Here is a 25874-nt window from a genome sequence, read left to right as displayed (position 1 = left end):
AGAGGCTGGAACGTCCCAAGTCCGTGGATTGAAATAGAGGCTTTTCCTGATTTACGTAGCCACAGGGGCCAGCAAACCCAAGATTGGTAGGTTGGAGAGCAGGGCTCTTGTTCACAGGCTGTGAAGACTGATGAATCCCAAGGTTGACAGGCAAGCTGATAGCTCAAGTCCCAAGAACTGTAGGTCAGATGAACAGGAGGCAGCCACAGGATCCAGAGCGAGCAAAAAGCTAGAATGTCTGCTTATATTTGGATGCAGGCCACACCCCCAAGGAAACTCCCTTTCAACTGACTGGCTACTCACAGCAGATCTCGTCATGGGAATGATCACATATAAACACTGAGAATCATGGCCCAGCCAAGGTGACACAACAATCTTAACCATCAGACTGACCTTTCAGTTAGCAATCAGTCACTTTAACCACTGCACAACCAGGGTTCCTTCTAATAAAGCAGAAGTATATAATACATTTTTTAAAAATTCTTGCCAAATGGGTGAAATTTAAAAAGTTTGGTACTCAAGGATTAAACTTATCTTAGAAATTCAGTTATAGATTCACAGTTCAGTCTCCGATAATGCTAAAAGATTAACAAATATTTTAGTGTCTACTATGATCCACTTCTATACCAGGCACTGGGCAACAACAGACATGGTTTCACACTCAGTGAACGTACAGTGTAGTGAGGGAGATAGACATTAATCAAATAGGAACATTTGTGATTGAATAATTACAAATGAATTAAGTGCTTTAAGGAAAAGAGACAGGCTCTCTGATAGCACGTATAAAAGGAATCTGATATAAATCTAGAGAACAGGGAAGACATAGTGCTTGAGTTGAGGATTGAATGAAACAGGGTATGCAAAGTTCCACATCATGCCACAAATGCCATTCATGTTAAGGATTTCAGTCTGTCATTTCCAAATTTAATATTTTTGTATTGGCACATCGGAAACCCTGGTGGCATAGGAAACCAAAGGGTCGGCAGTTTGAATCCACCAGGCGCTCTTTGGAAACTCTATGGGGCAGTTCTACTCTGTCCTACAGGGTCGCTATGAGTCGGAATCAACTCGATGGCACTGGGTTTTCTGGGTTTTTAATGGCACGTAATAACCTACCCCAAATCTACAAAACAAACCCCAAATCTAAGTGGCATAAAATCATAACTTATTATTTCTCACACTTCTGTGGGTTGCTTGATGGTGGTTCTGCTGGTCGTGTGTGAACTCACTCCTGAGTTGCATTCAGCTGTTGGCTAAGCTGTAGGCTGGACCTCTTTCTCCACTGGTCTTTCTTCCCAGGCTTCCTCATAACCTGGTGGTCTCAAGGTTCCAAGAGTTTGAAGACAGAAGTTATAAGGCCTAGGCTCTGAAACTTGCACAAAATCAGTTCCACCACATTTTGTTGGTTAAAACAAGTGACAAGGCAAGTCCACATTAAAAAACCAGAACCAAACCCATTGCCATCCGGTTGGTTCTGACTTATAGCAGCCCTGTAGGACAGAGTAGAACTGAGCTGCAAAGAATTTGTGGCCATGTTTTTCAGTCTACTACAGTTTATCAGATAATTATTCAATAAATAACTAATTTATTAATCATTGTTTTAATAACTAGAAATAAAACATGAATAAGATATATACATTTTTAAGTTGTCATTTTTTTCCCTTTTCTTGGAGCACATGGCATTCATTGTCATTCCATTTTCCACAGAGATCAGTATTTGTGAATTTTTTTCCCTATGGTATGAAAATGAATTATCATTAAACGAATAAGATAAAAAGTATAGTCTTACCTAATTAGGCAGGAGGAAGAAAATCACTGGGGATAATAAGTAATTTTTAGCCTTTCTGAATTTGCAATAAAAAGCATGTATTTTATAGTCAGAAAAGAAGTAAGGCTATATCACTGTAGCCCTGCCTAAATGGTGTCTATAAGCACAAAAATTAATTCAGTAGTGAAAATCTCAGTATAACTCCATTCTTCCCAGCACATAGTCTGACCTTTTGGGTAATTCTAAATGAATAGGTAAATATTATGCATAAAACTAATGATAAAGATAGCACCTTTTTCCAGGTAAATCACAAAGCAACAAAAGTGTTTCATTTGCTTATAAAGTTATTTTTTGAATAGTGAAACTATCTAACCTTTTTCCAATATTTTTAAAATTTTAAGAATGATGAGAATGCTGCTTTTCTTCTGATGGAAAGTGACAGACTAATCATGAGTCTACCCAGGGTGAAGTGGACAGAAGTAGTACTGACTATGGCATCTCGGCTCCAAGAAGAGTGTATCGCATTTATTGTAGTAAACTTCTCCAGGATCATTCAGAGTGAAAATTTTGCTCTTCTGTTACAGGTATTATGTCTAAAATTTTATCCTATATTTAGTTCCATCTTTGGGTTCTGATTTTAATTATGTATGAGTTTTTAAATTCGGGTACTCTGTCCTATGGGGTCGCTATGAGTCGGAATCGACTCGATGGCAATGGGTTTTTTTTTTTTTTCCTATGGAATTAGTATGATTTAAATAAATTCCATACCAGATGGCATGTTTGCATAGGATTTAGAGAAGTGACGGACAAGATTTTTGGCTTACAAGATAAAGGGAGGGATGGGTGTGAGTGCCCTGGCAAGGCACAGTGTAACTCTGGCCAACTCCTTTAGAAACCAAAGTTGTAAACATGTATATTGTTTTGGTCAGTTACGGTTCATGCAAAATTCCGTCTTACTGGGGCCTCACTTTCTCTAACATTAGTCGTTGAATATAGACCCTCTACTACTTATTTCTAGGCTCTGTTATTAGGGCTATTTTGACTGCCAAGAACAGTGTGTGTGTGTATTTTTAACGAAGGGAAAGGAAGGAGCAAATGTAACTGTTGGCTGAGTTCCTACAGCCAGTTATGATAAATGGTCTGCTGTTATGCCAGACTTTCATATTTCTTATACTTTTTACAGATATATTCTTGTTAAATATCAGTTTTCTGTGTTTTGTAGTCACAAGCAATGAGCAGCACAGCTGATCTGTTGGAAAAAGTTTTGAAAGCAATTGAAGAAAACATTACCACTGAGAATAGTTGCTCTCTTCTTATGGCTCTGGACACATTGCTGAACTCTGACAGTACAAAGGAAATGGTATTAAGTATAATAAAGTTCACAAAATCATGATATTTGAACTGTTCTAAGATTTTTAAATGTATGCACAGAAATGCTCAGGATCATTAAAAATAGGCAATGGGTACATGGGGTTATACTCTTTTGTGTATGTTTGAAATTCCTTGTAATACAGAGTTTAAAAAATTCTGTTTACTTCCAAATGAGTTTATTATGAAAGTTTTAGAATTTGGGGGTTGGCTGGTTAATTCTAAACAAATTTTGCTACTTAGCGATAGTAATTGGCATGGCATAACTCTAGTATTTCTACCCTGTCACCATATTAAATTTTCTGAATATAAAACTTATATTTAAAAATTTAAATCATTAATATCTTTTATTTTATAATATATTCTTAATTCCTTTTTATTTTCAGAAAAAAATTTTATTTTAAAGTTGTATTAACTGGGACACAGTAAAATTAAAATATTACTTATTTTTTATGTGCAGTTAATCAATATTAATTAATAAGCTAATTGCAAATTATTGGCATTTTGCATTTGTTCAACATGAATGATTAAAATATTTCATCAAATTTATTACTATTCCGTAGAGTATTTGACCTTGTAATGTCATAGTTGATTTAAAAAAGGCCGTGGAAGGTATTCATCCAAAGGGCATTGGTGATTTAAAATAACGTTTGCTTGAAAGGGTAACAGCATTTGCCTTCCTGCCTCACTGTAAAATTCTGTTGTTGGAGCATAAGCATTCATAAATAACATGTACCCGATGATCTTAAAATCTAAGTGATGACATCACTGATCTAGCTTAGGAGTAAGTAGATTCGGAAAGGAATAATGACTGGTTGCTATGACAATGTGGCTCTCACCAGCTGCTGATTTGTTGCCTGAACACAGGGTTTTACGTGCAAGATCCAGGCTCTGCGCGATAAGCTGTGGGTCTTCCTGGTACAGTCTTTCTATGCTGTTCGTCACACAGAAAGCTGGAAGCTGATGAGCACAGATGACCAACAGAAAATCCAAGCAGGTATGTTAGCTTGAGATTTTCTTATTCTTTTATTATGATCTTTGTGACAGCAGGTATTTTGACGGCATTTTAGTAAATGGTAGGATTAACATTTGTGTGCTTCTATTCAATAATAGGGTGCTAAAACTGAATCTAGTGATAGTATGTTTAGGTAGTTTTAATAAATCATTTTTTGTTCTTATGAAATGAAACTCTGTTCCTTTTTATGTATGTATCAATTTTTAATCCTACTCTGTATTAACAAAAATGTTCTAGCCTAATTTGCTTAAAAACATTCTTGTAAAGAGATTAGAAGTATAGGAAAATGTAATCTACCTAGAACAGATCACCAAGCATACTTTTTCCTCCCTTTTAAAAATGTATTTTACCATAAAGATTTTCCATCTTTTGCATGAGCTTCTATTTCTTGTGATTTTTGCCTAGATTAGATTGCTTTATTTCACAATTGATTGGTTCAGTGATATGGTGTGTGCTGTTGCGGAGTGTCCCTCAGGAGCCGCACAGTGGTCTCTGACATTTAATAGGTACTATTTGAAACATTAGCATTAAACAAAAGATGTATGTTGCTCAGCAGTGTCTTTATTTCAAAAATATTAAAATACAGTTTTGAGGGTGGGGAATTGAAAATGGCTTCATGACTACTTTCGTGTTAAAGCAGGTGCCTTAGGAAATATGTTGGCAGATTCAGCAAGTATACTTTTAAAAACATTTTAGGTTAAGAGACTGTATTTCATGAAGGGAATATTTTTGTGCTATAAAACATGAAAGCCATGTGTGATATAACATATTATTGATAGTACGTAAATATGTTAAATTATTTGTGGTATAGTTGAAATATCATCTGCTCTGTCTTGCCTTATGAGCATAGGCAGCTAAATGTGATCCAATGAGCACTTTTCAAAGAAATTCCATTTTTTTAAATGACAACAAATGTCTTGGAAAGAGGGTCCTTAGAAATTGGAAATTTTTCCTGTGACCATTTCTGTGCTGATTTTGAGATGACAGTTTATTACAAAATGTACAATGTGAAGAAACAAGATCAGAATTCCTAGAGTCGGTGTTGTTCAACACTCTCTTCTGACTGGTAGCAAACTTTGCTTTTCCCTATTTTTAAGGATTTCGTAGTTAAGTTGCACTTCAAACAATGTTCTTTTATTTTAATTCTTAAAAGTCCTATTAAAAATATATGTAAATATACAACATACCCATACATATCTAAAATAAAATATTATTGGTAATCCAACTAATTTCAAAAGAACTTTCCATCCTATTACATCAGTGTAATGATTTTTTTTTTTTTTAATCTTAAATGCGTTGAATGATAATGAGTCCTGACTTTATCTGTGATTACTGTATTGGGAAACCCCACATAAAGGAATTGTTCTGGGTTGTCTTTGTTACAACATTTCTTATTTTCTTGTTGAGTTACAGACCTTTGGTAGGAATTTTGTGTTAATTTCTTGTATATTATCATACAAGGTCATGTGCTTTTTGTGAATCAGACCTTATAATACCATTTTCAGAATCTCGCTTTGTCTTAGAGCACAGATCCTGTAGAATAGAAATGCTGGAAGATGCATGGTAGAATTTCAGAAAATTTATTTTATATTTCATCAGCTGTTTTATGTTTTAATAAAAGTCAAATTACTTTTGGAAATTATATACATTTCTTCAAAGTATCTTTTAAATTACCATAACCTTCAAAAAGAATAAATATATAAACTAAACTGCATTTATAGCTTTCATACCATTATTCCTATATATTTTTCTGACTTCATTCAAATTCTTATTTGAAGAACATAGCATGAGTTCACAAATAATTCCCATGTAAACCTAACCTATAAAGTTAATTTTTATGTAATTCTAAGAAAATGATGTGGGTTTGGGGATTGTGTCTGGGTTTATTTTCAGTAAAACCTTCTATTTTTCTTCCTTCCTCAAACATCCAAAACCAGAAAATATTTGTAGTTAATTTCAACAGAATATTTTTAAGGTTTTTAGGATAAGTGTGTTCTTATATTTAATAGTCTGTAAAACACTACATTTGCCACAATCTGTAAATTTTTGAAATTTGGAAAACTAAATGAAACCAATTATCTCTAAAATTTCACTGGTTAAGAAAATTCTATTTTTGTGTAAATATGCAAATCTTCTCTGTGAGATAGTGCATTTCTTATCTGTTCATTTTAATTTAGTAACACAGAATCTGTGGGGACCAATGAGTAAGACTGAAAAAGTACTTTTTTAAAAAAAATCTAAAATATATTAGAGAATTATTTATGTGTAATAGATTGGTTTCAGCTCTTTGAAGTTATTTTCATACAAACATAACCTTTTTTTTGCTAGCATACTACCTTCCTTTTATGTCTATGATAATAATAATAATGCTTCCTATAAAAGTAAATTACTCTTTCTTTCTACAGCTGCATTTGACAAGGGCGATGACCGAAGACTGGGCAAAAAGCCTGTATTCAGTAGCTCTCAGGTAAACTTTCAAAAGATACCAAATAGTTTAGACTTCATTATTTTTCATTTCTGATTAACTTTTTAACAATTTATTCTTTAATTAATTAAAGCTATTTCTTTTTATGTGTATGTGTGCTTTAGGTGAAAGTTTACAGCTCAAGTTATTTTCTCATACAAAAGTTTATACACATACTGTTATGTGACATTAGTTGCAGTCCCTATAATGTGACAGCACACTGCCCGTTTCCACCCCGGGTTTCTTGTGTCCATTTCATTAAAGCTATTTCTTAATGGAAATTATTTAAAAAAAAATTTTTTTAAATCAGGTGTGTATTTCATAAATTTTTAAAATGATGTGAACTTCTGATATCCAGCTGGCACAGGAAATGAAATACTGTCTACCTTTTTCATTTCCTTGAAAACTCTTTTGGCAAATAACACATTGAAACTATTCCATTAGATCAAAAATTGTCTAGAATTCTAGACCTAATTCAGTATCTATTTTTCTAATTAACCTACTTTTTTTTTGCTTTTGTTGTTCCAGTTTTCTCTGTTTTAAGTTTAAATTCTCGTAATGTATTTTTGGTCTGGAAAAGGCACTTAATACCAAGAATACAATTGTTTTTTTACTCCAAAAGTTACTTTGTATATTTGTTATAACCTGAAATACATTTTTCTTCCAAAAAATGTTTTTAATGATAGGGTTCCAAGCTAACTTATATACTCACTTAATCAGTAATGTATTTGAAGCCCCAAACTATACTGATGTAATGGAGATTACACGGAGAGTTCCAATTTGAAATGCAAAGGACACATTGCCCTTGCAAAGTGGAATAGGGAATCCTCTTTTCTTTTTCATCAGCCATTAGATAGGAACCCGGGACCCACAAAGCTGTAGGCCTAAGCTGAGAGAGCTCTTACTGCTTGAGGCAGGGGTCAAGTTCCCATTGTCCAGGGTGAGAAACATCACTACCCTCCTACCCCCTTCATTATACGCTTCCATAGAACATACTGTAGGAAATACTACCTTGGGTCTTTTTTTTTTAATGCTCTCCAGCCATTAGCTTACCTGCCTTCCTTTTCCCCTGTTCTCCTAATGGTTATCAGGGTTAGTAGATAAGAGGCTTTCTCACCTTTATTCGCCTATAGCAAAATAAAACCCAGTCCCATTGCTTTTTCGTGCTCTTCCTGACTTTGAGATTGTCTGAGGGCTTTTTGTTGTTAACAACAATGGGAAGGAAACAGAGCAATAAGTTTTTCTCATAAAGGGAGTGGTAAGAATGAAATGAATGCTGGACCTAGGATCGGAAGAGCTGGGTTCAAATCTTGGCTCTACATTTGTTATCTGTGTCATCCTGGACAAGACATTTAAACTGTAAGTCTTAGTTTGGAATAATAAAGCCTGACTAGACTATTGTGAAAATTAAGTGTAATAACTTATGTTCAATTATCTGGTATTAGTAAGTACTCAGTAAATGTGAAATGATTAAATACGTTTTCCAAAGAGAGATGGAATCTTTGAAGATGGGAGAAAATTAACGTGGTAAGACAGAGAGGAAGGTTTTTGTTTTTTAAATAATATTTTATTGCATTTTAGGTGAAGGTTTACACAGCAAATTAGGTTCCCCTTTAGCAGTTTTTATGGAGCCCTGGTGGCACAGTTGTTAAGAACTTGGCTGCTAACCAAAAGGTCAGCAGTTTGAATCCACCAGCTGCTCCTTGGAAACCCTGTGGGGCAGTTTTACTCTGTCCTGTAGGGTTGTTATGAGTTGGAATCAACTTGATGGCAACAGGGTTGGTTTGGTTTTAACTATTTTTATACAAATTGTTCTATCCCATTGGTTACAATTTTTATAATGTGTCAGCATTCTCATTATTTCCATTCTGTTTGTTCTGTTTCCATTGATCTAGCTTCACTTTCCCTCCTTGCCATCTCTTCTTTGCTTGTGGGTAACCGTTGACTGTTTGGTCTCATATAGTTAATTGTTTAAGGGAGCACATTACTCATGGGTGATATTGTTTATTTTATAAGCCATTATGTTATTTGGCTGAAAGGCGACCTGCAGAAATAGCTTCAATTCCAAGTTCAAAGGGTGTCTTAGGACAGTAGTCATGGGGGTTCCTCTAGTCTCTCAGGTCTGGCCTTTTATAGGAATTTGAGTTTTGTTCTACATTTTTCCCCCATCCTATCCGGGGCCTTCTATTTTGTCCCTGGTTCTTTTGCTCTCAGGTTTGAAAAGGTTGTGGTTCATGTGGGCTAGTAGTCCCGTAAACTAGTTTCTTCTTTGAACCTTTGATTCCTTCATTCTCTTTTGCTCCATATGAGTAGAGACCAATAGTTGTATCTTAGATGGCCATTTGCAAGCTTTTAAGACCTCAGACGCAGCTCACCAAACTCAGATGTAGAACATTATCCTTGTGAACTGTGTTACGCCAATTGACAAAGTGGTCCCCTGAAACTATGGTTCCAAGCCTTTTGACGCAGTAAACCAATGCCACAAGTTGTTTGGTTATGTCTAGGAATCCTCCATAACTGTGTCCCCTATGCGATTTGTTATATATGTGGATAATATGCAACACACACACGTGTATACATATGCCTACAGATACCCCATGCATGCATGTGGGTTTACTCACGTATGCATTCCTATACACATACATACATCCATATCTACCTACCATATCTTTCCATATCTATCTAATCATATCCATCCATCCATATGTATGTAACCACACACATATTTTTTCATTGTTTTTACTGTTGGTGCAAAATTGTGTATGTTATAGCATTTACCAATAGTGTCCCTTTTTCTTGTGTACCTCTTAGTGTCTTTATTAACTTGGTCACGTTGTGCTGACTTCACCCATATTTGGTCTTACCTTTCCATCACCAAAAGTAACAAGCGTCTACTATCTAGAAGGTAATTCCCTCTTCTTCTACCTCCTATCCCCAGTAAGCATCAAAGAACTTTGCTTTCTGTGTGTATATCTGTTCTTGACTTTTTATAACAGTGGGACCATACAATATTTGTCTTTTTGTGATTGACTTATTTCACTCAGCACTGTATCCTCCAGATTCATTCATGTTACAAGATGTTTCATGGACTTCTCATTATTCTTTATAGTTGCGTAGTATCCCATCGTATGTATATACCACAATTTGTTTATCCATTCATCCCCTGATGGGCACTTAGGTTATTTCTGTATTTTTGCCATTGTGAATAATGCTACAGTGATCATAGCTGTGCGTATGTCTATTCGTGTCACTGCTCTTACATCTCTAGAATATGTACCTAGGAGCGAGATTGCTGGATCATAAGGTGTTTCTATTCCTAGCTTTTTGAGGAAGCAGCATACCATTTTCCATAGTGGTTGTACCATTTTACAGCCCCACTAGCAATGTATAAGAGTTCCAATCCCCCACAACCTTACCACTATTGTTTTCTATTTTTTTGATCACTGCCATTTTTGCAGGCGTGAGATGGTATCTCATTGTAATTTTGACTTGCATCTCTAATAGCTAATGATCATGAGCATATTTTCATGTATTTGTTGACCACTGGAATGTCTGCTTTGGTGAAGTGTCTGTTCATGTCCTTTGCCCATTTTTCCATTTTTTGATTGGATTGTATACCTTTTTGTTGTTGAGCTGTTGAAGTTTTCTACATATTTTAGAGATTAGACCCTTATCTGATTTGTCATTGACAAAGTTTTTTTCCCAGTCTATAGATTCTCCTTTTATTCTCTTGGTGAAGTCTTTTGATAAGCATAAGTATTTAATTTTTAGGAGGTCCCAGTTATGTAATTTATCTTCTGTCATTCATGCATTTTTAGTTTTCTTTAGTAGACTATTTATGCCAAAAACTAGGTCCCCTAGTTTTGACCCTATGTTAACTTACAGGAACTTTATAGTTTTAGCTTTAATGTTTAGGTCTTTGCTCCAGTTTGAATTAGTTTTTGTGCATGGTGTGAGGTATGGATCCTGATTCATTTTTCTGCATATGAATATCTAGCTTTGCCAGCACCTTTAAAGAGACTGTTTCTTCCCCACTGAATGGACATCTACCTGTTGTCAAAGATCAGCTTCCCATAGATGGATGGATTTACTTCTGAGTTCTCAATTCTGTTCCATTGGTCTATGTGTCTGTCATTAAACCAGTACCAGGTTGTTCTGATTACCATAGCTGTATAGTAAATTTTGATATTGGACAGTATGAGGCCTCCTACTTCATTCTTCTTCAATATTTAGCTATTCGGGACCTCCTTTTCCATATAAAGTTGGAGATTAGTTTTTCCATTTCATTAAAGAATTCTGTTGAGATTTGGATTGGGATTGCATTGTATCTTTAGATCGCTTTTGGTAGTATTGACATTTTCACAACATTGTCTTCCAATCTATGAGCATGGAATGTTTTTCCATTTATGTATATCTCTTTTACTCTTGCAGTAGTATTTTATAGTTTTCCTTGTATAAGTCTTTTATGTCCCTGGTTAGGTTTATTCCTAGGTATTTTATCCTTTTGGGGTCTATTATAAATGGTATTGATTTCCTGATTTCATTTTTAGAGTCCTCCGTGTTAGTGTAGAGGAACCTAAATGATTTTTGTGTGTTGATCTTTTTGTACTCCATCACTTTGCTAAATTCTTCCACTAATTTTCTTATGGAGTCTCTAGGATTTTCTAGATATAGAGTCATGTCATTTGTGAGTAAGGATAGTTTTACTTCTTCCTTTCCAGTTTGGATACACTTTATTTTCCTTTCTTGCCTTATTCTCTAGCTAGAACATCCAGTACAATACTGAATAAGAGTGGTGATAAGGGCATCCTTATCTTGTTCTCCTTGTCAAGGGGAATGTTCTCAATCTTTCTCTGTTGAGAATAATGTTGGCTATTGGTTTTGCATCTAATTTGCCCTTAATTATGTTGAGGAATTTCCCTTCTATTCCTATTTTGCTGAGAGTTTTTTAATCAGGAAAGGGTGTTGGATTTTATCAAATGCCTTTTCTGCGTCAATTGAGATGATCATGTGATTCTTTTCATTGGTTTTATTTATGTGGTGAATTGGGTTGATTGATTTTCTGATGTTGAACCATTCTTGCATCCCTGGTATGAATTTGATTTGATCATTTTTTTTTTTATGCTCTTAAATTCTGTTGGCTCTAATTTTTAAAGAATTTTTGCACCTATATTCATGAAGGATATTGGTCTGTAGTTTTCTTTTTTAGTAGTGTCTTTGCCTGGCTTTGGTATCAGGGTATCAGGGTTATGCTGGCTTCGTAGAATAAAGTAGGGAGTATTCCTTCCTTTTCTGTGTTCTGGAGTAGTTTGAGCAGAATTGGTGTCAACTGTTCTCTGAATGTTTGGTAGAATTCTCCAGTGAAGTTGCCTGGGCCAGGGCTTTTTGTTGTTAGAAGTTTTTTTAATGACATCTTCAATTTCTTCCTTTGTTATGGGTCTGTTCAAATCTTCTATCTCTACTTGTATTAGTTTAGGTAGGTAGTATGTTTCTAGAATGTTTTCTAGGTTTTCAAATTTGTTGGAGTACAGTTTTTTCAGAATATTCTGTTAAGATCCTTTTTATCTCAATTGGTTTTATTGTAATGCCACCCATCTAATTTCTTGTTTTGGTTATTTGCATCTTCTCATTTTTTTCCTTTGTCAGTTTGGCCAGTGGTTTGTCAGTTTTAGTGATCCTTTCAGAGAACCAACTTTCAGTCTTGTTGATTTTTTCTATTGTGTTTCTGTCGTCTATTTCTGCTCTGATCTTTATTATTTCCTTTTTTCTGATGACTGTAGACTTCTTTTGCTGCTCCTTTCTATTTGTTCAAGTTAAGCTATTGATTTTGGCCCTTTTTTCTTTTTCGATGTGTGCGTTTATTGCTTCTCTGAGCACTGCTTTTGCTGTGTCTCAGAGGTTTTGGTAGGTTGTGTTTTCATTCTTCTTTGAGTCTAAGAATTTTTTAGTTTCATTTTTAATTTTTTTTCTGTTACCCAATAATTTTTCAGTAAGTTGTTACTCAGTTTCTATTTATTTAATTTTTTTCTTGTTTTTTCTATTATTGGTTTCCAATTCTATAGTGTTAGGCTCAGAGAAAATGCTTTGTATTATTTCGAAGTTTTTGAACTTATTGGGGTTTGGTTTGTGGCCTAAAATATGGTCTATTCTTGAGAATGATCCGTGAGCATTGGAGAAGAATGTGTAGTATGCTCCTCTTGGGTGGTGTGTTCTGTGTGTGTCTGTGAGGTCGAGTTGGTTGTGTTGTTTAGACCTTCTGTATCTTTGTTGAGTTTCTTTCTAGTTGTTCTGGCCATCAAACATATCAAAAGTGGTGTGTTAAAGTTTCCTACTACTATTGTAGAACTGTCTATTTCTCTTTTCAATTCTTTGAGAGTTTGTTTTATGTATTTTGGAGCTTTGTCATTCGGTATGTAAATATTTATATAGAGAGAGGTTATGTTTTCTTGGTCAACTGTCCCTTTAACCATTATATAATGTCCTTCTTTGTCTCTTTAATGGATTTTGACTTAAAATCTATTTTATCACAAACTATTATTGCCACTCCTACTCTCTTTTGGTTACTGTTTGCTTGATATATATTTTTCCATCCTTTGATTTTTAACCTATTTATGTCTTTGTGCCTAAGATATGTCTCTTGGAGGCAACATATTGATCGGTCATTTTTTTATCCACTCTGCCACTGTCTGTGTCTTGACAGGAGCATTTAAACCATTTATATTCAGTGTGATTATCGATAGATATGAATTTACTGCTACCATTTTGTTATGCTTTTTCTTTTCGTGTTAATAGTTTCCTTGTTCTGCATAATTTTCTGTGATGAGTGCTTTTCGTTTATGAATTTTCTTTTCATGTACTTCGTTGTCATTGATTTTACTGAGTCTTTTTTATTTTCTTCTTTATTTTGGTAGGCAGATTTATTAATTTTCTTTGTGGTTACTCTGAAATTTAACTTTATCTTCCTAAGGTTTTTTTTTTTGTTCGTGTGCTTTAAGTGAAAGTTTACAGCTCAGGTTGGTTTCTCATACAAAAATTTATACACACATTGTTAATGTGACCCTAGTTAGTATCCCTATAATATGTCAGGACACTCCTCCTTTCCACCCCGGATTTCCAGTGTCCATTCAACCAGCTTCTATCCCTTTCTTTTCATCTTGCCTCTGGACAGGAGCTGCCCATTTAGTCTCATATATTCACTTGAACTAAGAAGCACACTCTTCACAAGTACCATTTTATGTTTTACAGTCCAGTCTAATCTTTGTCTGAAGAGTTGGCTTCAGGAATGGTTTTAGTTTTAGATTAACAGAGTTTGGGGGCCATGTCTTCTGGGGTTCCTTTGGTCTCAGTCAGACCATTAAGTCTGGTCGTTTTACTAGAATTTTAGTTTTGCACCCCACTTTTCTCCCACTCTGTCAGGGACTCTCTGTTGTTTTCCTTGTCAGAGTGGTCATTGGTGGTAGCCAGGCACCATCTAGTTCTTCTGGTCTCAGACTGATGGAGTCTCTGGTTTTTGTGGCCCTTTCTGTCTCCTGGGCTAATATTTTCCTTGTGTCTTTGGTGTCCTTCATTCTCCTTTGCTCCAGGTGGATTGGGACCAATTGATGCATCACAGATAGCCACTCGCTAGGGTTTAAGACCCCAGATGCCACTCACCAAAGTGGGATGCAGAACATTTTCTTAATAAACTTTCTTATGCCAGTTGACCTAGATGTCCCCTGAAACCATGGTCCCCAAAATATCACCCCTCTACTCTGTCACTTGAAGTATTTGGTTGTACTCAGGAAGCTTCTTAGCATTTGCTTTAGTTCATTTGTGCTGACTTCTCCTGAATTGTATGTTGTCCTTCCCTTCACCTAAGATAATTCTTATCTACTTTCTAGTTAGTGAATACCACTTTCCCTCCCTCCCTACCTTCATAACCATCATAGAATGTTTTCTTCTGTGTTTAAACTTTTTCTTGAGTTCTTATAATAGTGGTCTCATATTTGTCCTTTTGCAACTGACTAATTTCACTTAGCATAATGCTTTCCAGATTCATCCATGTTATGAAATGTTTCACCGATTCATTGTTGTTCTTTATCGTTGCATAGTATTCCATTGTATGAATATATCATAGTTTGTTTATCCATTCGTCCATGGATGGGCATCTAGGTTGTTTCCATCTTTTTGCTATTGTGAACAGTGCTGCAGTGAACATGGGTGTGCATACATCTATTCGTGTGACGGCTCTTATTTCTCTAGGATATGTTCCAAGGAGTGGGATTGCTGAATCATATGGTAGTTCTATTTCTAGCTTTCTAAAGAAGCACCAAGTTGATTTCCAAAGTGGTTGTACCATTTTACATTCCCACTGGCAGTGTATAAGTGTTCCAGTCTCTCCAACATTTATTATTTTGTGTTTTTTGAATTAATGCTAACCTTGTTGGGGTGAGATGGGATCTTAATGTAGTTTTGATTTGCAATTCTCTAATGGCTAATGATTTGGCCAATGGCTAGTGATCATGAGCATTTCCTCATGAACCTCTTAGCCACCTGAATGTCTTCTTTGGTGAAGTGCTGTCTTCCTAAGTTTAAAACAGTGTATTATATCTTGATATCGCCTTGACTTCCAAGAAGGTTTAAGAAGAGTACTGGTACTGTATTTCTTAAGTATAAAATTATGCGATGTCTGAGATTTGTTTAAAAACAAAATGGCGTATGGGTAAATATGAAATGCAGTCAGCCATTAGTTGAAAATTGTTAAAACTGAATAGTGAGTACATGGAATTTATTATACTATTTTGTCTTCTTTTGATTGTATTTACATTTTTCCATAATCAAAACTTTTTTCTTAAAAAAAAGGAATCTTACTAGAACTGAGAGTATCTGAGAGGTATATGTTAGAGGGTAACCCTCTCCTTCATTTTTATCAATAGCATGTGGTGACCTTTCGCAGTGGGCCATTTGCATATAAGGAATGTACATAAACTTTACAGATGTTAAGTCAGGCAGTACCTGTGTATGTATGTGTATACATAGAATCCTTATCATGCTGTATTATGTTAATGTGAAGTTTCTAAAGGAGTGTAGCAACATATACTACATAGGTCTCCCCCATAGCATGATGCTTCAGTGTGGATAGATTAAAAGATAGAGTAAATTAAATAGAATCAGTTTTTAAGGATGAGAAAGAGATGCAAAAGCAGAAGTTGGCCTGGTTTCAGGTATTAAAAATAGAGTTATTTTTTTGAGCTCTGATTTCATCAAGGAAACCAAAAATGAGTACCAAACCTATTTGAACTTTATAAATTTACATAGATGAAGACAGCACAGGCTCTGCCTCATATCTCTGCAATCTCATATAGCTTTCCCAAGAAAAAATAAGTGTTTACATATTTACATGAAGAATGTCTTAGTGTAAATCTTAAAAATGTATTCTAAAATCTCTACCAACCTTTTAAATTTCTTGTTCCCTTCTGTATCAAGGTTGGTTCTAAGCAAAGTGATGAAGTAGGTGTGTTTGTCTTCAGTGCCCTTCTCTTTTCCCTTTTTTACCTATCCTTTTTCTCCACTTCCTTCAGACAGTCAGCACTGTGCTACTAACCCAAACTTTTCAGATATAATGTATTGTGTTCTCTAGGAGCTTTTTTGTTTTGTTTTTAATGAGAACTTTAAGAAATAAACAATTCTACGACAGAGGATTAAGTCTTTAATGATAAAATTACTGGCATGTAGGGTAGAGTTGAAGACAGAATTTTTGGTGAAAATCATGATAATGCCCATCAAATTATACCACATAGATGACTATCTGCTTGAGGCAATAAAGCATGGGCTCAAGTCCTACTTCTACCCCTTCCCTGTATGTGACCTTGTATAAGTCACATACCTGCTTTAATCCTCAGTTTCTTGCCTAAGAAATGGAGATAGCAACAGGAGCTATATCATAGAATTGTTTTACATTTTTGTAAATTTGTAAATTGAATACATTTTTAAGATTTATACTTACATTAAGTGAGATGGTGTACAAAAAGGGCTTAATAGTACCTGGGAGTGAGTCATCAAAGAATATTGGGTATTATTATCATTCACCAAAGGCATCCCGACCCCTTTAGGTATTAACCTCTCCCGTAACTTCATAAATTAAAAAAATCTGTCTGTTAAACAAATATTTTATGCTGTATTTCAAATTTGATTAAAGTAATGTGAAACAAACTGAAATGCCTTTAAAGATGGTTTAAGTTTTTTAAGTGACCCTAAGTCATAACATGAAATTTGCTGTTTTTTTTTCTCTTTGAAAAACTGGGTTATTTAAGCATAAGTATTACATGTGAAAGACCTAAAAATGGTAAAAAATTTAGTCAAGCTACAAAGTATTTTTTTTTTCTGTTTTGTAGCAAAGGAGACAAGTTTCTGACTCTGATGTTATAAAAAACAAATCTTTGAGGGAAGATAACAAGAAAGAGTGTTGGAGTTATCCCTCTCCCAGTCAAAAGATGAAATCCGATGGGTTAGGAGCATCTGGACATTCATCAAGTACTAATAGAAATACTATAAATAAAACTTTGAAGCATGATGATTTAAAGGAAAAGAATGGTACTAAAATAGCATCTAAGATTACAAAAGATTTAAAAAGTGGAGAAAAAATGGTTTCTGGGAAGCCCAGAGCTCTAATTAACCTTAAAACAGAAAACAGTGATAATGCAAAGTCAGAAAACACGTCTCCTAGACAAGTTGTGGAAAGATCAGCGGCAGCATATGGACAGAAGAATTCATTCAGTGGAAAAGGAGTGAAAAATCAGGAAGGGCAAATTACAGGTGCCAGGCCCAAGGTACTCTCCGGAAGCTTAAATGTACATGCCAAAACAAAGCCTTTGAAGAAAGTAACAGGGAAGGATTCCCCAAGCCTCAGCATCACAGGACTCTCCAGCAAATCTTCCAGTTCAAGTATGGAATTATTGATTTCCTCTGAATGTCTGTATGAGCCGAAAGAAAATGAATCGATAAGAGAGGAGAAGCCATCAGATCATAAGCTGTCTTTTTATGACTCTCAAGGACAGACAATGAAAACCAGAGTGGAAAGTGTCAAAACTTCCACTGTAGGTGGGTTTTAGCACTCTAATTTTTAATAGTGCCTGCCAGCTAAAGTCCTAGAAAAAATGAACCTCTATTTGGAATTTTATTTGTTTCAAATGCCAGATGTATTTATTTACATGTATTCATACCAACTATAATTCCTTCTACTTTAACATTTAATTTTATTTATAGCGTTTGACCAATGAATTTACACATAATTGTTATATATTTAATATATTCCATTTTATAATGTCTGACCAATGAATTTATATATAATTGTTATGGATTTAATATGTTCTATCTTGTGACTCACTTTTTCTTAATTTTTACCAGTAAAATCTCGACCTGTTTCAAGGGCTTCCAGTGGAACTCCCAGTAAAAAAAGCATTCATGAACAGGAAACTAATATAAATAACAGGTAAGTCTTCATTCAGTGTTTTACCTATATGTTAGCTTTCTTCTGAAGTTAATTATATACTAACTTCTAACTAAATATTTTTAAAATATCTTCTCTGTTAAAAGAAATTAGTATATTTACACAGTGATATTTTTAAAACTATTTTCTTTTAAAAGAAGTTGTATATTTATGCAAATTATAGAATACCTTAAATTACCCTTGTAGTACTTGATTATTGATTGCTTTATCAAACTTGATCTATAATTTTATAAACTTAAAGACTTATGCACATATGGTTTTTCTGCTTTCAGAAATGTCTTTTTTATTTTTTTCTTTGAGAAGAAATGTATATTTCCTGTTTGGGCCTTTTAAGTGCTCATATTTTGGAATTTCAATGTAATATTGAATGCAAATCATTTTTCTTAGTGTGTTAAAGAAGGTCACTGGCAAAGGACCTAGTGACCCAGCGCCACAGGCAGTTTTGAAGAAAAGAGGAAGTGGCAATGGATGTGCTACAGCTCAGCACAGGACAAAAAGTGCCCCATCTAATCTTGCCAAAACCCGAGGTAAAACTGAAATACAAAGGGATATCACAAGTATTATTTACTTGTTTAAACTGGATAAACAAACTCTAATTTGGAACCTCAGTAACAAGTAAGCAAAACATAACATGGTTTCACTTATTAATATACTATTAATTTTCAGACAAATATTTTGGTGTTTTGAGGTTGAGTTGGGTTGCTTTTATTGTCTATTGTGGGACACATAATTGAGAGAGTCATTAATTTATCTATATTTCTGGCCCTTTTATATATCATGCTTATTTCTTAAAGGTTTTGTTAATAACTGTAGGAATTCCATTTGCAAACTATCACTAAAGAGCTCAAAAAAAAAAGTAATGGTACAGTCTAGAAAGTTATAATACATAAGTAGGGAGAACTTTCCTCCAGAATATGTACTGTGCCCATTGTTTTTCTGGTTTAAGAAAGAAGAGTACTGATCAGAATTGTATAATACTGCTAAGCATTATAAGTGATTTTAAAAATTAATTTGTCTTGTACATTAATCATTCATATAGGTAAGAGCAGTATGTAACATCTTAAAAACAATTTTTGAGTTGAATTGTGAATTAGTACAGAAAAGTCAGTTAAAAAATAAGATAGAAAAATTATTCATTTTCTAGTAATTAAGTTAAAAAGCATTTTAAAATATTTAGTACTCTATTTTTATACAAATAATGTATGCTTCCTACATCTGTTGCCAACCACACCCTCTCCCTACAAGGTACTTTCGTAAGCATGCTATGCTAATTTTTTTTAACAACTTGTAAAAAAAAAAATTAGAATACTGGTGCTTATGAAAATAGCTTGTGGGGGGAGGGCACGATTGGCAAACAAACATAGAAGGCAGCATTATTCGCATAAAAATACAGTAATTCTATTTGACAGATTTGAATGCCAAAATATCATCTTTAGTACTTTAACTAATGTAAACAGATTCCCAAAATTAATCCCTCTTTCCATCCAGGCACCAGTTTCAGTTTCCACTGTATATCTAAGCTATTATCCTTAATGAAGGAGCCGTAGTAGCATTAACAGTTAAGCACCCAGCTGCTAACCAAAAGGTTGGTGGTTACAAACCCACCCGGTGGCTCAACGGGAGAAAGACATGGCGACCTGCTTCTGTAAAGGTTACAGCCAAGAAAACCCTATGGGGCAGTTCTCTGTCACATGCGGTCGCTATGTGTTGGAATGGACTTGATGGCACCTAACAACAACAACCTTAATGAGCTGCAATAATAATGAAGTGGTTATGGAAAGTAAATTAATCTTGTTCATGCTTAAGGAAAAAACTGCAACAATTTCAACATCCCTATTTTATATTTAGCTTGATTCTCGTCTTTGGCTATACAGAACACAGTCTTTTTGTTCAAAATTTCAAAGGGAAGACGATCCTTCTTGCTCTTTTGCGACAGGAAAAAAACAAATTTTTCTCTCCCTGTGTATTTATGGAAATCCAGTTCTGGCATAGGATCAAGGCTGCTTACTTGAGGAAGAGAGATCCTATTTTAATAATTTTTACTAAGACCTTGGAATAGTCCCTATATTTTAATTGAAAAATCTTTTCTTTTTAAAAATTTTGTCATGTTGACCTGTCGCCCTATAGGACAGAGTAGAGCTGCCCCATAGGATTTCCAAGGCTGTAATCTTTACGGAAGCAGACTGCCACATCTTTCTCCTGAGGGGTGGCTGGTGGGTTTGAACCACCTACCTTTCTGTTAATAGCCAAGTGATTAACCACTGCACCACCAGGGACTCCTTATTGTCGTGTCACTAACCCCTAATCTGTAATTGCCCGTTTGATCATAGAGATGTTACCATTATTTTATTAATTTTATTTTTTTCTTAAGTAATTTAAAAACAAATATTGCATTCAGTTCACAAATTGGAGTGTATATTGTTATTTTTGGGTTTTTTTTTCCTTAGGATGTCAAGGAGAGTCACCAAACTCACTAAAATCTTCAGCCTCTTCAAGGCAGTCTGAAGGAAATGTGACAAAGTTGGATCACAATGCAACAGATAAACAGACACCTAAGAGAAAAACCATCAAGCAGGGACATACAACTTTGCCCAAGGTTAATACAAAAATAGTGGCAATGCCTAAAAGCCTAAGTCAGTCAAAGAAAGGGCAAACTTTGAATAATAAAGATGCAAAACAGAAAATACTTTCTGGACAGGTTACCTTGAGGACTCAGTCTTCTCAAAGACCTTTAAAAAGTGAAACATCTGTCCAAAAAAGTGTGGTTCGTGATGTACATGATAAGAAGGGCAGCGTTTCTAAACAGAAGTCTCACATACCTCCAGTTAATAATATACCTGAAATTAACGGTACAGAAGCACCCCTGGCTTCATCCATACCTGACTTACAAAAGCCAGTAAACAATCAAGAAAAAGAGAAGTCAGTGGTAGAATGCCAAAATATTTCGAAGCTGGAGAAATTAGTAAAACATGAACTGGAATCAAAACAGATTTGTTCAGATAAAAGTGAAGCGAAATTTCCTGATTACAGAGAAACAGATAATTGCCATGCAGCTGAAACACATTCTTGTTGTGATGAGAGGGATAATGTAAATTTAAAAATTTGTAGCACCACTGCCCTGAAATCTGTGATTTCAAATCCAGGTGATAACTCCTTGAACTCTAATCTAACTTATGGTTTAGACTCAACGAATGAAGAGCAAATCCATTTAATATCAGAGAGTGAGCACCAAGAGGAGAGAAAAGATACAAACCAAAAATCAGCCATTAAATGTGTGAAAGGATTTTTACCTTGTGTTCCTGAAAGGACAAATGCTACTTTAAATTCTGTTCAAGACGACAGAAAATGCAGAATTCCTGCGGAAACACTGACACTTCCTAGTCAGTTGTCTGATGACCCTGCTATAAATACAGACAGACGTGCTACAGTAGGTTCAGATATTTCCTCTAAATGTTTTTCGGGACAAATACCAGGCAAAAATTCTCCTAAAGATATGGAAACCACAGAAACCCCAGAGAGCCATGCAGCTTTAGAAGCTCCATTCGTGGGTCCCTGGAGTTTGAGTACCAGCGTTCTGCATCAGAGAGAGAGCCCGGAATCTGATACTGGCAGTGCCACCACATCCTCTGATGACATAAAGCCCAGATCTGAAGACTATGATGCTGGAGGGTCTCAGGATGATGATGGGTCTAATGATAGAGGCATTTCGAAATGTGGCACTATGCTGTGCCATGATTTTCTTGGAAGAAGTAGCAGTGACACCAGTACTCCTGAAGAATTAAAAATATATGATAGTAATTTAAGAATTGAAGTAAAAGTGAAAAAGCAAAGTAGTAACGATCTTTTCCAAGTTAATTCCACAAGTGATGATGAGATTCCTAGGAAAAGGCCAGACATCTGGTCTCGTCCTGCAGTAGTCCACCCTAGGGAGAAAGAAAATATTCCACGAGGCAGTGTCTTGTGTGCTCAGGAAATAGATCAAGTTTCTTCCTCAGCAGATGAAACAGAAGATGAAAGGTCTGAAACAGAAAATGTTGCCGAAAGTTTTCCTACGTCTAACCAAGCTCCTCAGCCGTTTCAGGGAATAATTAATTTAGCTTTTGAAGATGCAACTGAAAATGAAAGTCATGAGTTTTCGGCAACTAAAAAATTTAAAAGATCAGTTTTACTTTCAGTAGATGAATGTGAAGAGCTGGGGTCTGATGAAGGGGAAGTTCACACTCCCTTGCAGCCTTCAACAGATTGTCTTTCACCTTCTGCTGTTTTTGATGGCATTTCTCATGAACAGCACGGAAGGACCGGCTATCCCAGATGTGTGCAAGAAACTGAAAATAGTATTTTAGCATGTAAACAAGGTAAAGGCAATAGCGTACATACAAATGAAGGCACTCTCTCAGGTCTTAGCAGCATTGGCTCTTCTAGAAAAGATCAGCGGAGTGCTTCAGCCACAGAAGAAAAGAACACAATAGATGTTCTGTCCAAAGGAAGCAGACAGCTTCTTCCAGAAGATTCAGAAGTAAATACTGGAAGTGATACAAATGTTGACTTTCAGCAACACAGCAAACTTTCAGATAGTGATATAAAAAATCAAGAAAGACCATGTCATTTGGAGCTTCATCAGAGAAAACCCAATTCTGACATACCAAAGAACAGCTCTACAAAATCTATAGACTCCTGTCGGAGTCAAGTTCTGCCTCAGGAAGGTCAAGTGAAAGAGAGCCATCCCACAGCTACCGAAAAAGCCAATATTGCTTTACCTGCAGGTAATGTACAGAAATAGAAATGCTAAATCCATAAGAAAATGAGTGTATAGAATTTTAAAGTTGTATCTAGCCCTGAATGTTGTATTTTAGTTATGTAGGATAACTACTTAAGCAACAGATTCAAAATTTAAATAAAAACTTAAATTTCTTAATAATATGAAAATTAGCTAGTTTTTCTTTGTTTACTTAAAATTCTAGTGAAGAATGAATACCTAGTAAAAAATTTTGTTTGTTAATCTAAAATTATACATGAAAGAATAAAGAAGAGCACTTAGTTTGCTATTATTTAGTTATGTCTAATTTAACATAGGAATTCTTGATTATTAGAAATTTTATAATTCATTGAATATGATTTATGGATTATGCTAGTATATGTCTAAGAGGGCTGTGCAATAACTATAGGAATATGTAACTAAAAGGACTGAACTATTTTAACAACTAGATGAATTATTACAGTTTATATACATTTTACAGAGATTAAGACTTTCAGGAGCACTATAGTTATATTCTAAAATTTTCAAGTAAAAACATAAATTTCCTAAAAGAGATTATATTTAGAAGCACTGATTATATATGAAAAAAGCCCAGGCTTATTTCATATGCTTAGATGATTTCCTGTCTAATTGTTTTATGTGTTTGTCTTCCTTGTTATAGTAATTTGAACCAATGACCTAAATTTAAAATATGCAATAGTGGCTGGCTAAGTAGCTATTGTTTATGAGGACTACAAAAAATACTGATCAATAGTCGCTGTTCAGCAAAATCAAAAGAACAGATCTTCAAACGTTGTACTTTTTTGTTTGTTTGTCCTTGCCTGCATCCTCCTTTGCATGTGGAATATACAAATAAGCCTTTAGATAAAATGTATTTATTCTCCCTTTTGGAACTGACTGACTTTAAAAGTCACCATGAAATAACCACATCTTTTTTTTTTTCTTTTTAAGTTTATATTATAGTGAATTAGATACATGTGTGCATTCTGTGTTTGTGTTTGAATAATGTATGTTGTTTTCTGTACCACACGTTTTCAAATTAAAATATGGAGAATTACTGTTAGTTGCCTGTATGATTTTGCTGCCAAACAGTACCCTTGAGTTGTTGTTTTCTTTTAATATAGAAAAAGGATCGCCTCAAGAATTTCGTCAACCTTGTATATGTTATTTTTCCCATTCTGTGTTTTTTTTGGGTTGTCACTGTTACATTGTGTTAATATTGTTCTGCAAAACTCTGAGGGTAACAATGTGCAATTTTTACATTGTGTAGTATTATGAATTATTTCAGGAGACATAGATGATTGTGACACACTGGCACAAACCTGCAGGTATGACCATCGGCCTTCAAAAACCCTCTCTCCAATATATGAGATGGATGTAATTGAAGCTTTTGAGCAGAAAATGGAATCAGACTCACACTTTATGGACATAGATTTTGAAGATGATCAACATTTTGCAAAACAAGATTGGTCACTACTAAAGCAACTGCTCTCTGAAGAGGATTCAAACTTGAATATTACAAATTCTGTTCCTGAAGACTTAAATTTAGCACAGTATCTAATCAATCAGACACTACTTTTAGCACGAGACAGTTCAAAACCTCAGGGCAAAGCACATGTTGACACTTTGAACAGATGGAGGGAAATAACATCTCCACTTGATGATTCCTCAGCAAGCATCACCATGGCTAGTTTTTCCTCTGAAGATTGTTCACCTCAAGGGGAATGGACAATTCTGGAACTGGAAACTCAGCATTAAGAGTGTTAAATTTCTGGAAAATTTTAAACTATGCCACTCTTTTCTTTTTTGATGCTTATATTGTATCCACATGATAATTGCATTAGCCAGACATAGACTGCCCTTAATATTGAGGGATTTTTTCCAATTATAGTTTATTTATTAATACAATATCACATGTAGAAAAAAGTGTTTTTCTAAAATTTTTGTGCATGTTTTCTGTAATTATGAGAGAAATTAGAAGACTTGTAAAGAAACCCTAGCTTTGTTTTTTCTTTCCTAACTGATCATTTGTTCACTTGTTTATAATTCAAGAATTTAAAATGTGAATGCACAAGTAGATCAGTCCCTTTCCTTTTTGCTCTGCATATGGTAACATAGCAATTTAACAATAAAAACTTACTGTGCTTGTGTCAGCGTATGTAGTGTTAGTCTACGAAGAACATTCATACTCAGGTTGGAGTGGTTGAGGGTGATAGCTGAGCATTAAAAAAAACCTTAACTTTCCCAACAATTCAGGTCCAAGAAACTGTGAGCTAAACACACCACGTCGTTACACACCTGTCTTGTGGGATATATCCAGAGAGAGGCATCTGCTCTTGCTCAAAAGAAGAAACTGTCTTTCTTATCTGGATAGACCCCCCCCCCCTTACAGTTACTTAATCATTCTGTATTTTCCATTCCATGTTAGGGGTATTTTGGAACTGTGCCTGCAATAAATATTAATTTGTAAGTGGTACATGAAGCAATTGAGGCAGTTATTAAGTTTTGTGTGTGTGTGCGTGTGTGTATGTTTGCTTTCTCAGTGTGTCTACATACCCTAGTTCCTAATTTTCTTGGTCAGATTATCTTTCAGTTGGTAATTTTGGTAGAAAGGCAAAGATGAAAACCTTTTCTACAGAATGCTACTAAGGAATGAAAACTTGGATACCTACTTGGTGTTGGTGGATATTACCCTTAGGTTGATGGGAGTTAGTAGAATTACGTAGTTGCTGTTGAGTCACTTCCAACTCACAGTGACCCCATGTGTGTCAGAGTAGAACTGTGCTCTGTAGGGTTTTCAATGGCTGATTTTTCAGAAGTATATCACTAGGACTTGCCCCCAGTCCACCCCTGGGTAGACTCAAACCTCCAACCTCTCAGTTAACAGCCTATCGCATTAGCCATTTGCACCACTCAAGGCCTCCCTTAGTAGAATTAGCCTCTCACCCAAAACTTTGTAGCTAACTCATAATTTCTCTAAAATATGTCAGAGGTAAGGAAATAGTTCAGAATTCC

At 35.0% G+C, this 25874-nt stretch overlaps 1 protein-coding gene across 16 annotated transcripts in view; it reads left to right on the top strand.

Moving 5' to 3' along the window:
* BTBD8 (BTB domain containing 8) overlaps positions 1-25335 on the top strand; it is a 95895-nt gene extending 70560 nt beyond the window's left edge. For 15 of the 16 annotated variants that reach the window (XM_064282287.1, XM_064282286.1, XM_064282285.1 and 12 more), the window contains 9 exons: positions 2170-2352; positions 2991-3128; positions 4004-4133; positions 6557-6618; positions 16989-17694; positions 18001-18085; positions 18491-18630; positions 20551-22866; positions 24148-25335. In XM_064282287.1, coding sequence (XP_064138357.1) covers positions 2170-2352; positions 2991-3128; positions 4004-4133; positions 6557-6618; positions 16989-17694; positions 18001-18085; positions 18491-18630; positions 20551-22866; positions 24148-24617 — 4230 coding nt within the window. In that variant the 3' untranslated portion in view covers positions 24618-25335. Of the gene's footprint in view, positions 1-2169; positions 2353-2990; positions 3129-4003; positions 4134-6556; positions 6619-16988; positions 17695-18000; positions 18086-18490; positions 18631-20550; positions 22867-23983 lie in introns of all 16 variants that reach the window. The other variant, XM_064282289.1, reaches the window with a different exon arrangement.
* The last annotated feature ends 539 nt before the right edge of the window (positions 25336-25874 follow it).

Source organism: Loxodonta africana, chromosome 3 (assembly GCF_030014295.1).
Source record: "Loxodonta africana isolate mLoxAfr1 chromosome 3, mLoxAfr1.hap2, whole genome shotgun sequence".
Classification (NCBI taxonomy): Eukaryota; Metazoa; Chordata; class Mammalia; order Proboscidea; family Elephantidae; genus Loxodonta; species Loxodonta africana.
The sequence above is the reverse complement of the archived record's forward strand: the minus strand, read 5'-3'. Positions and strand labels throughout refer to the sequence as shown.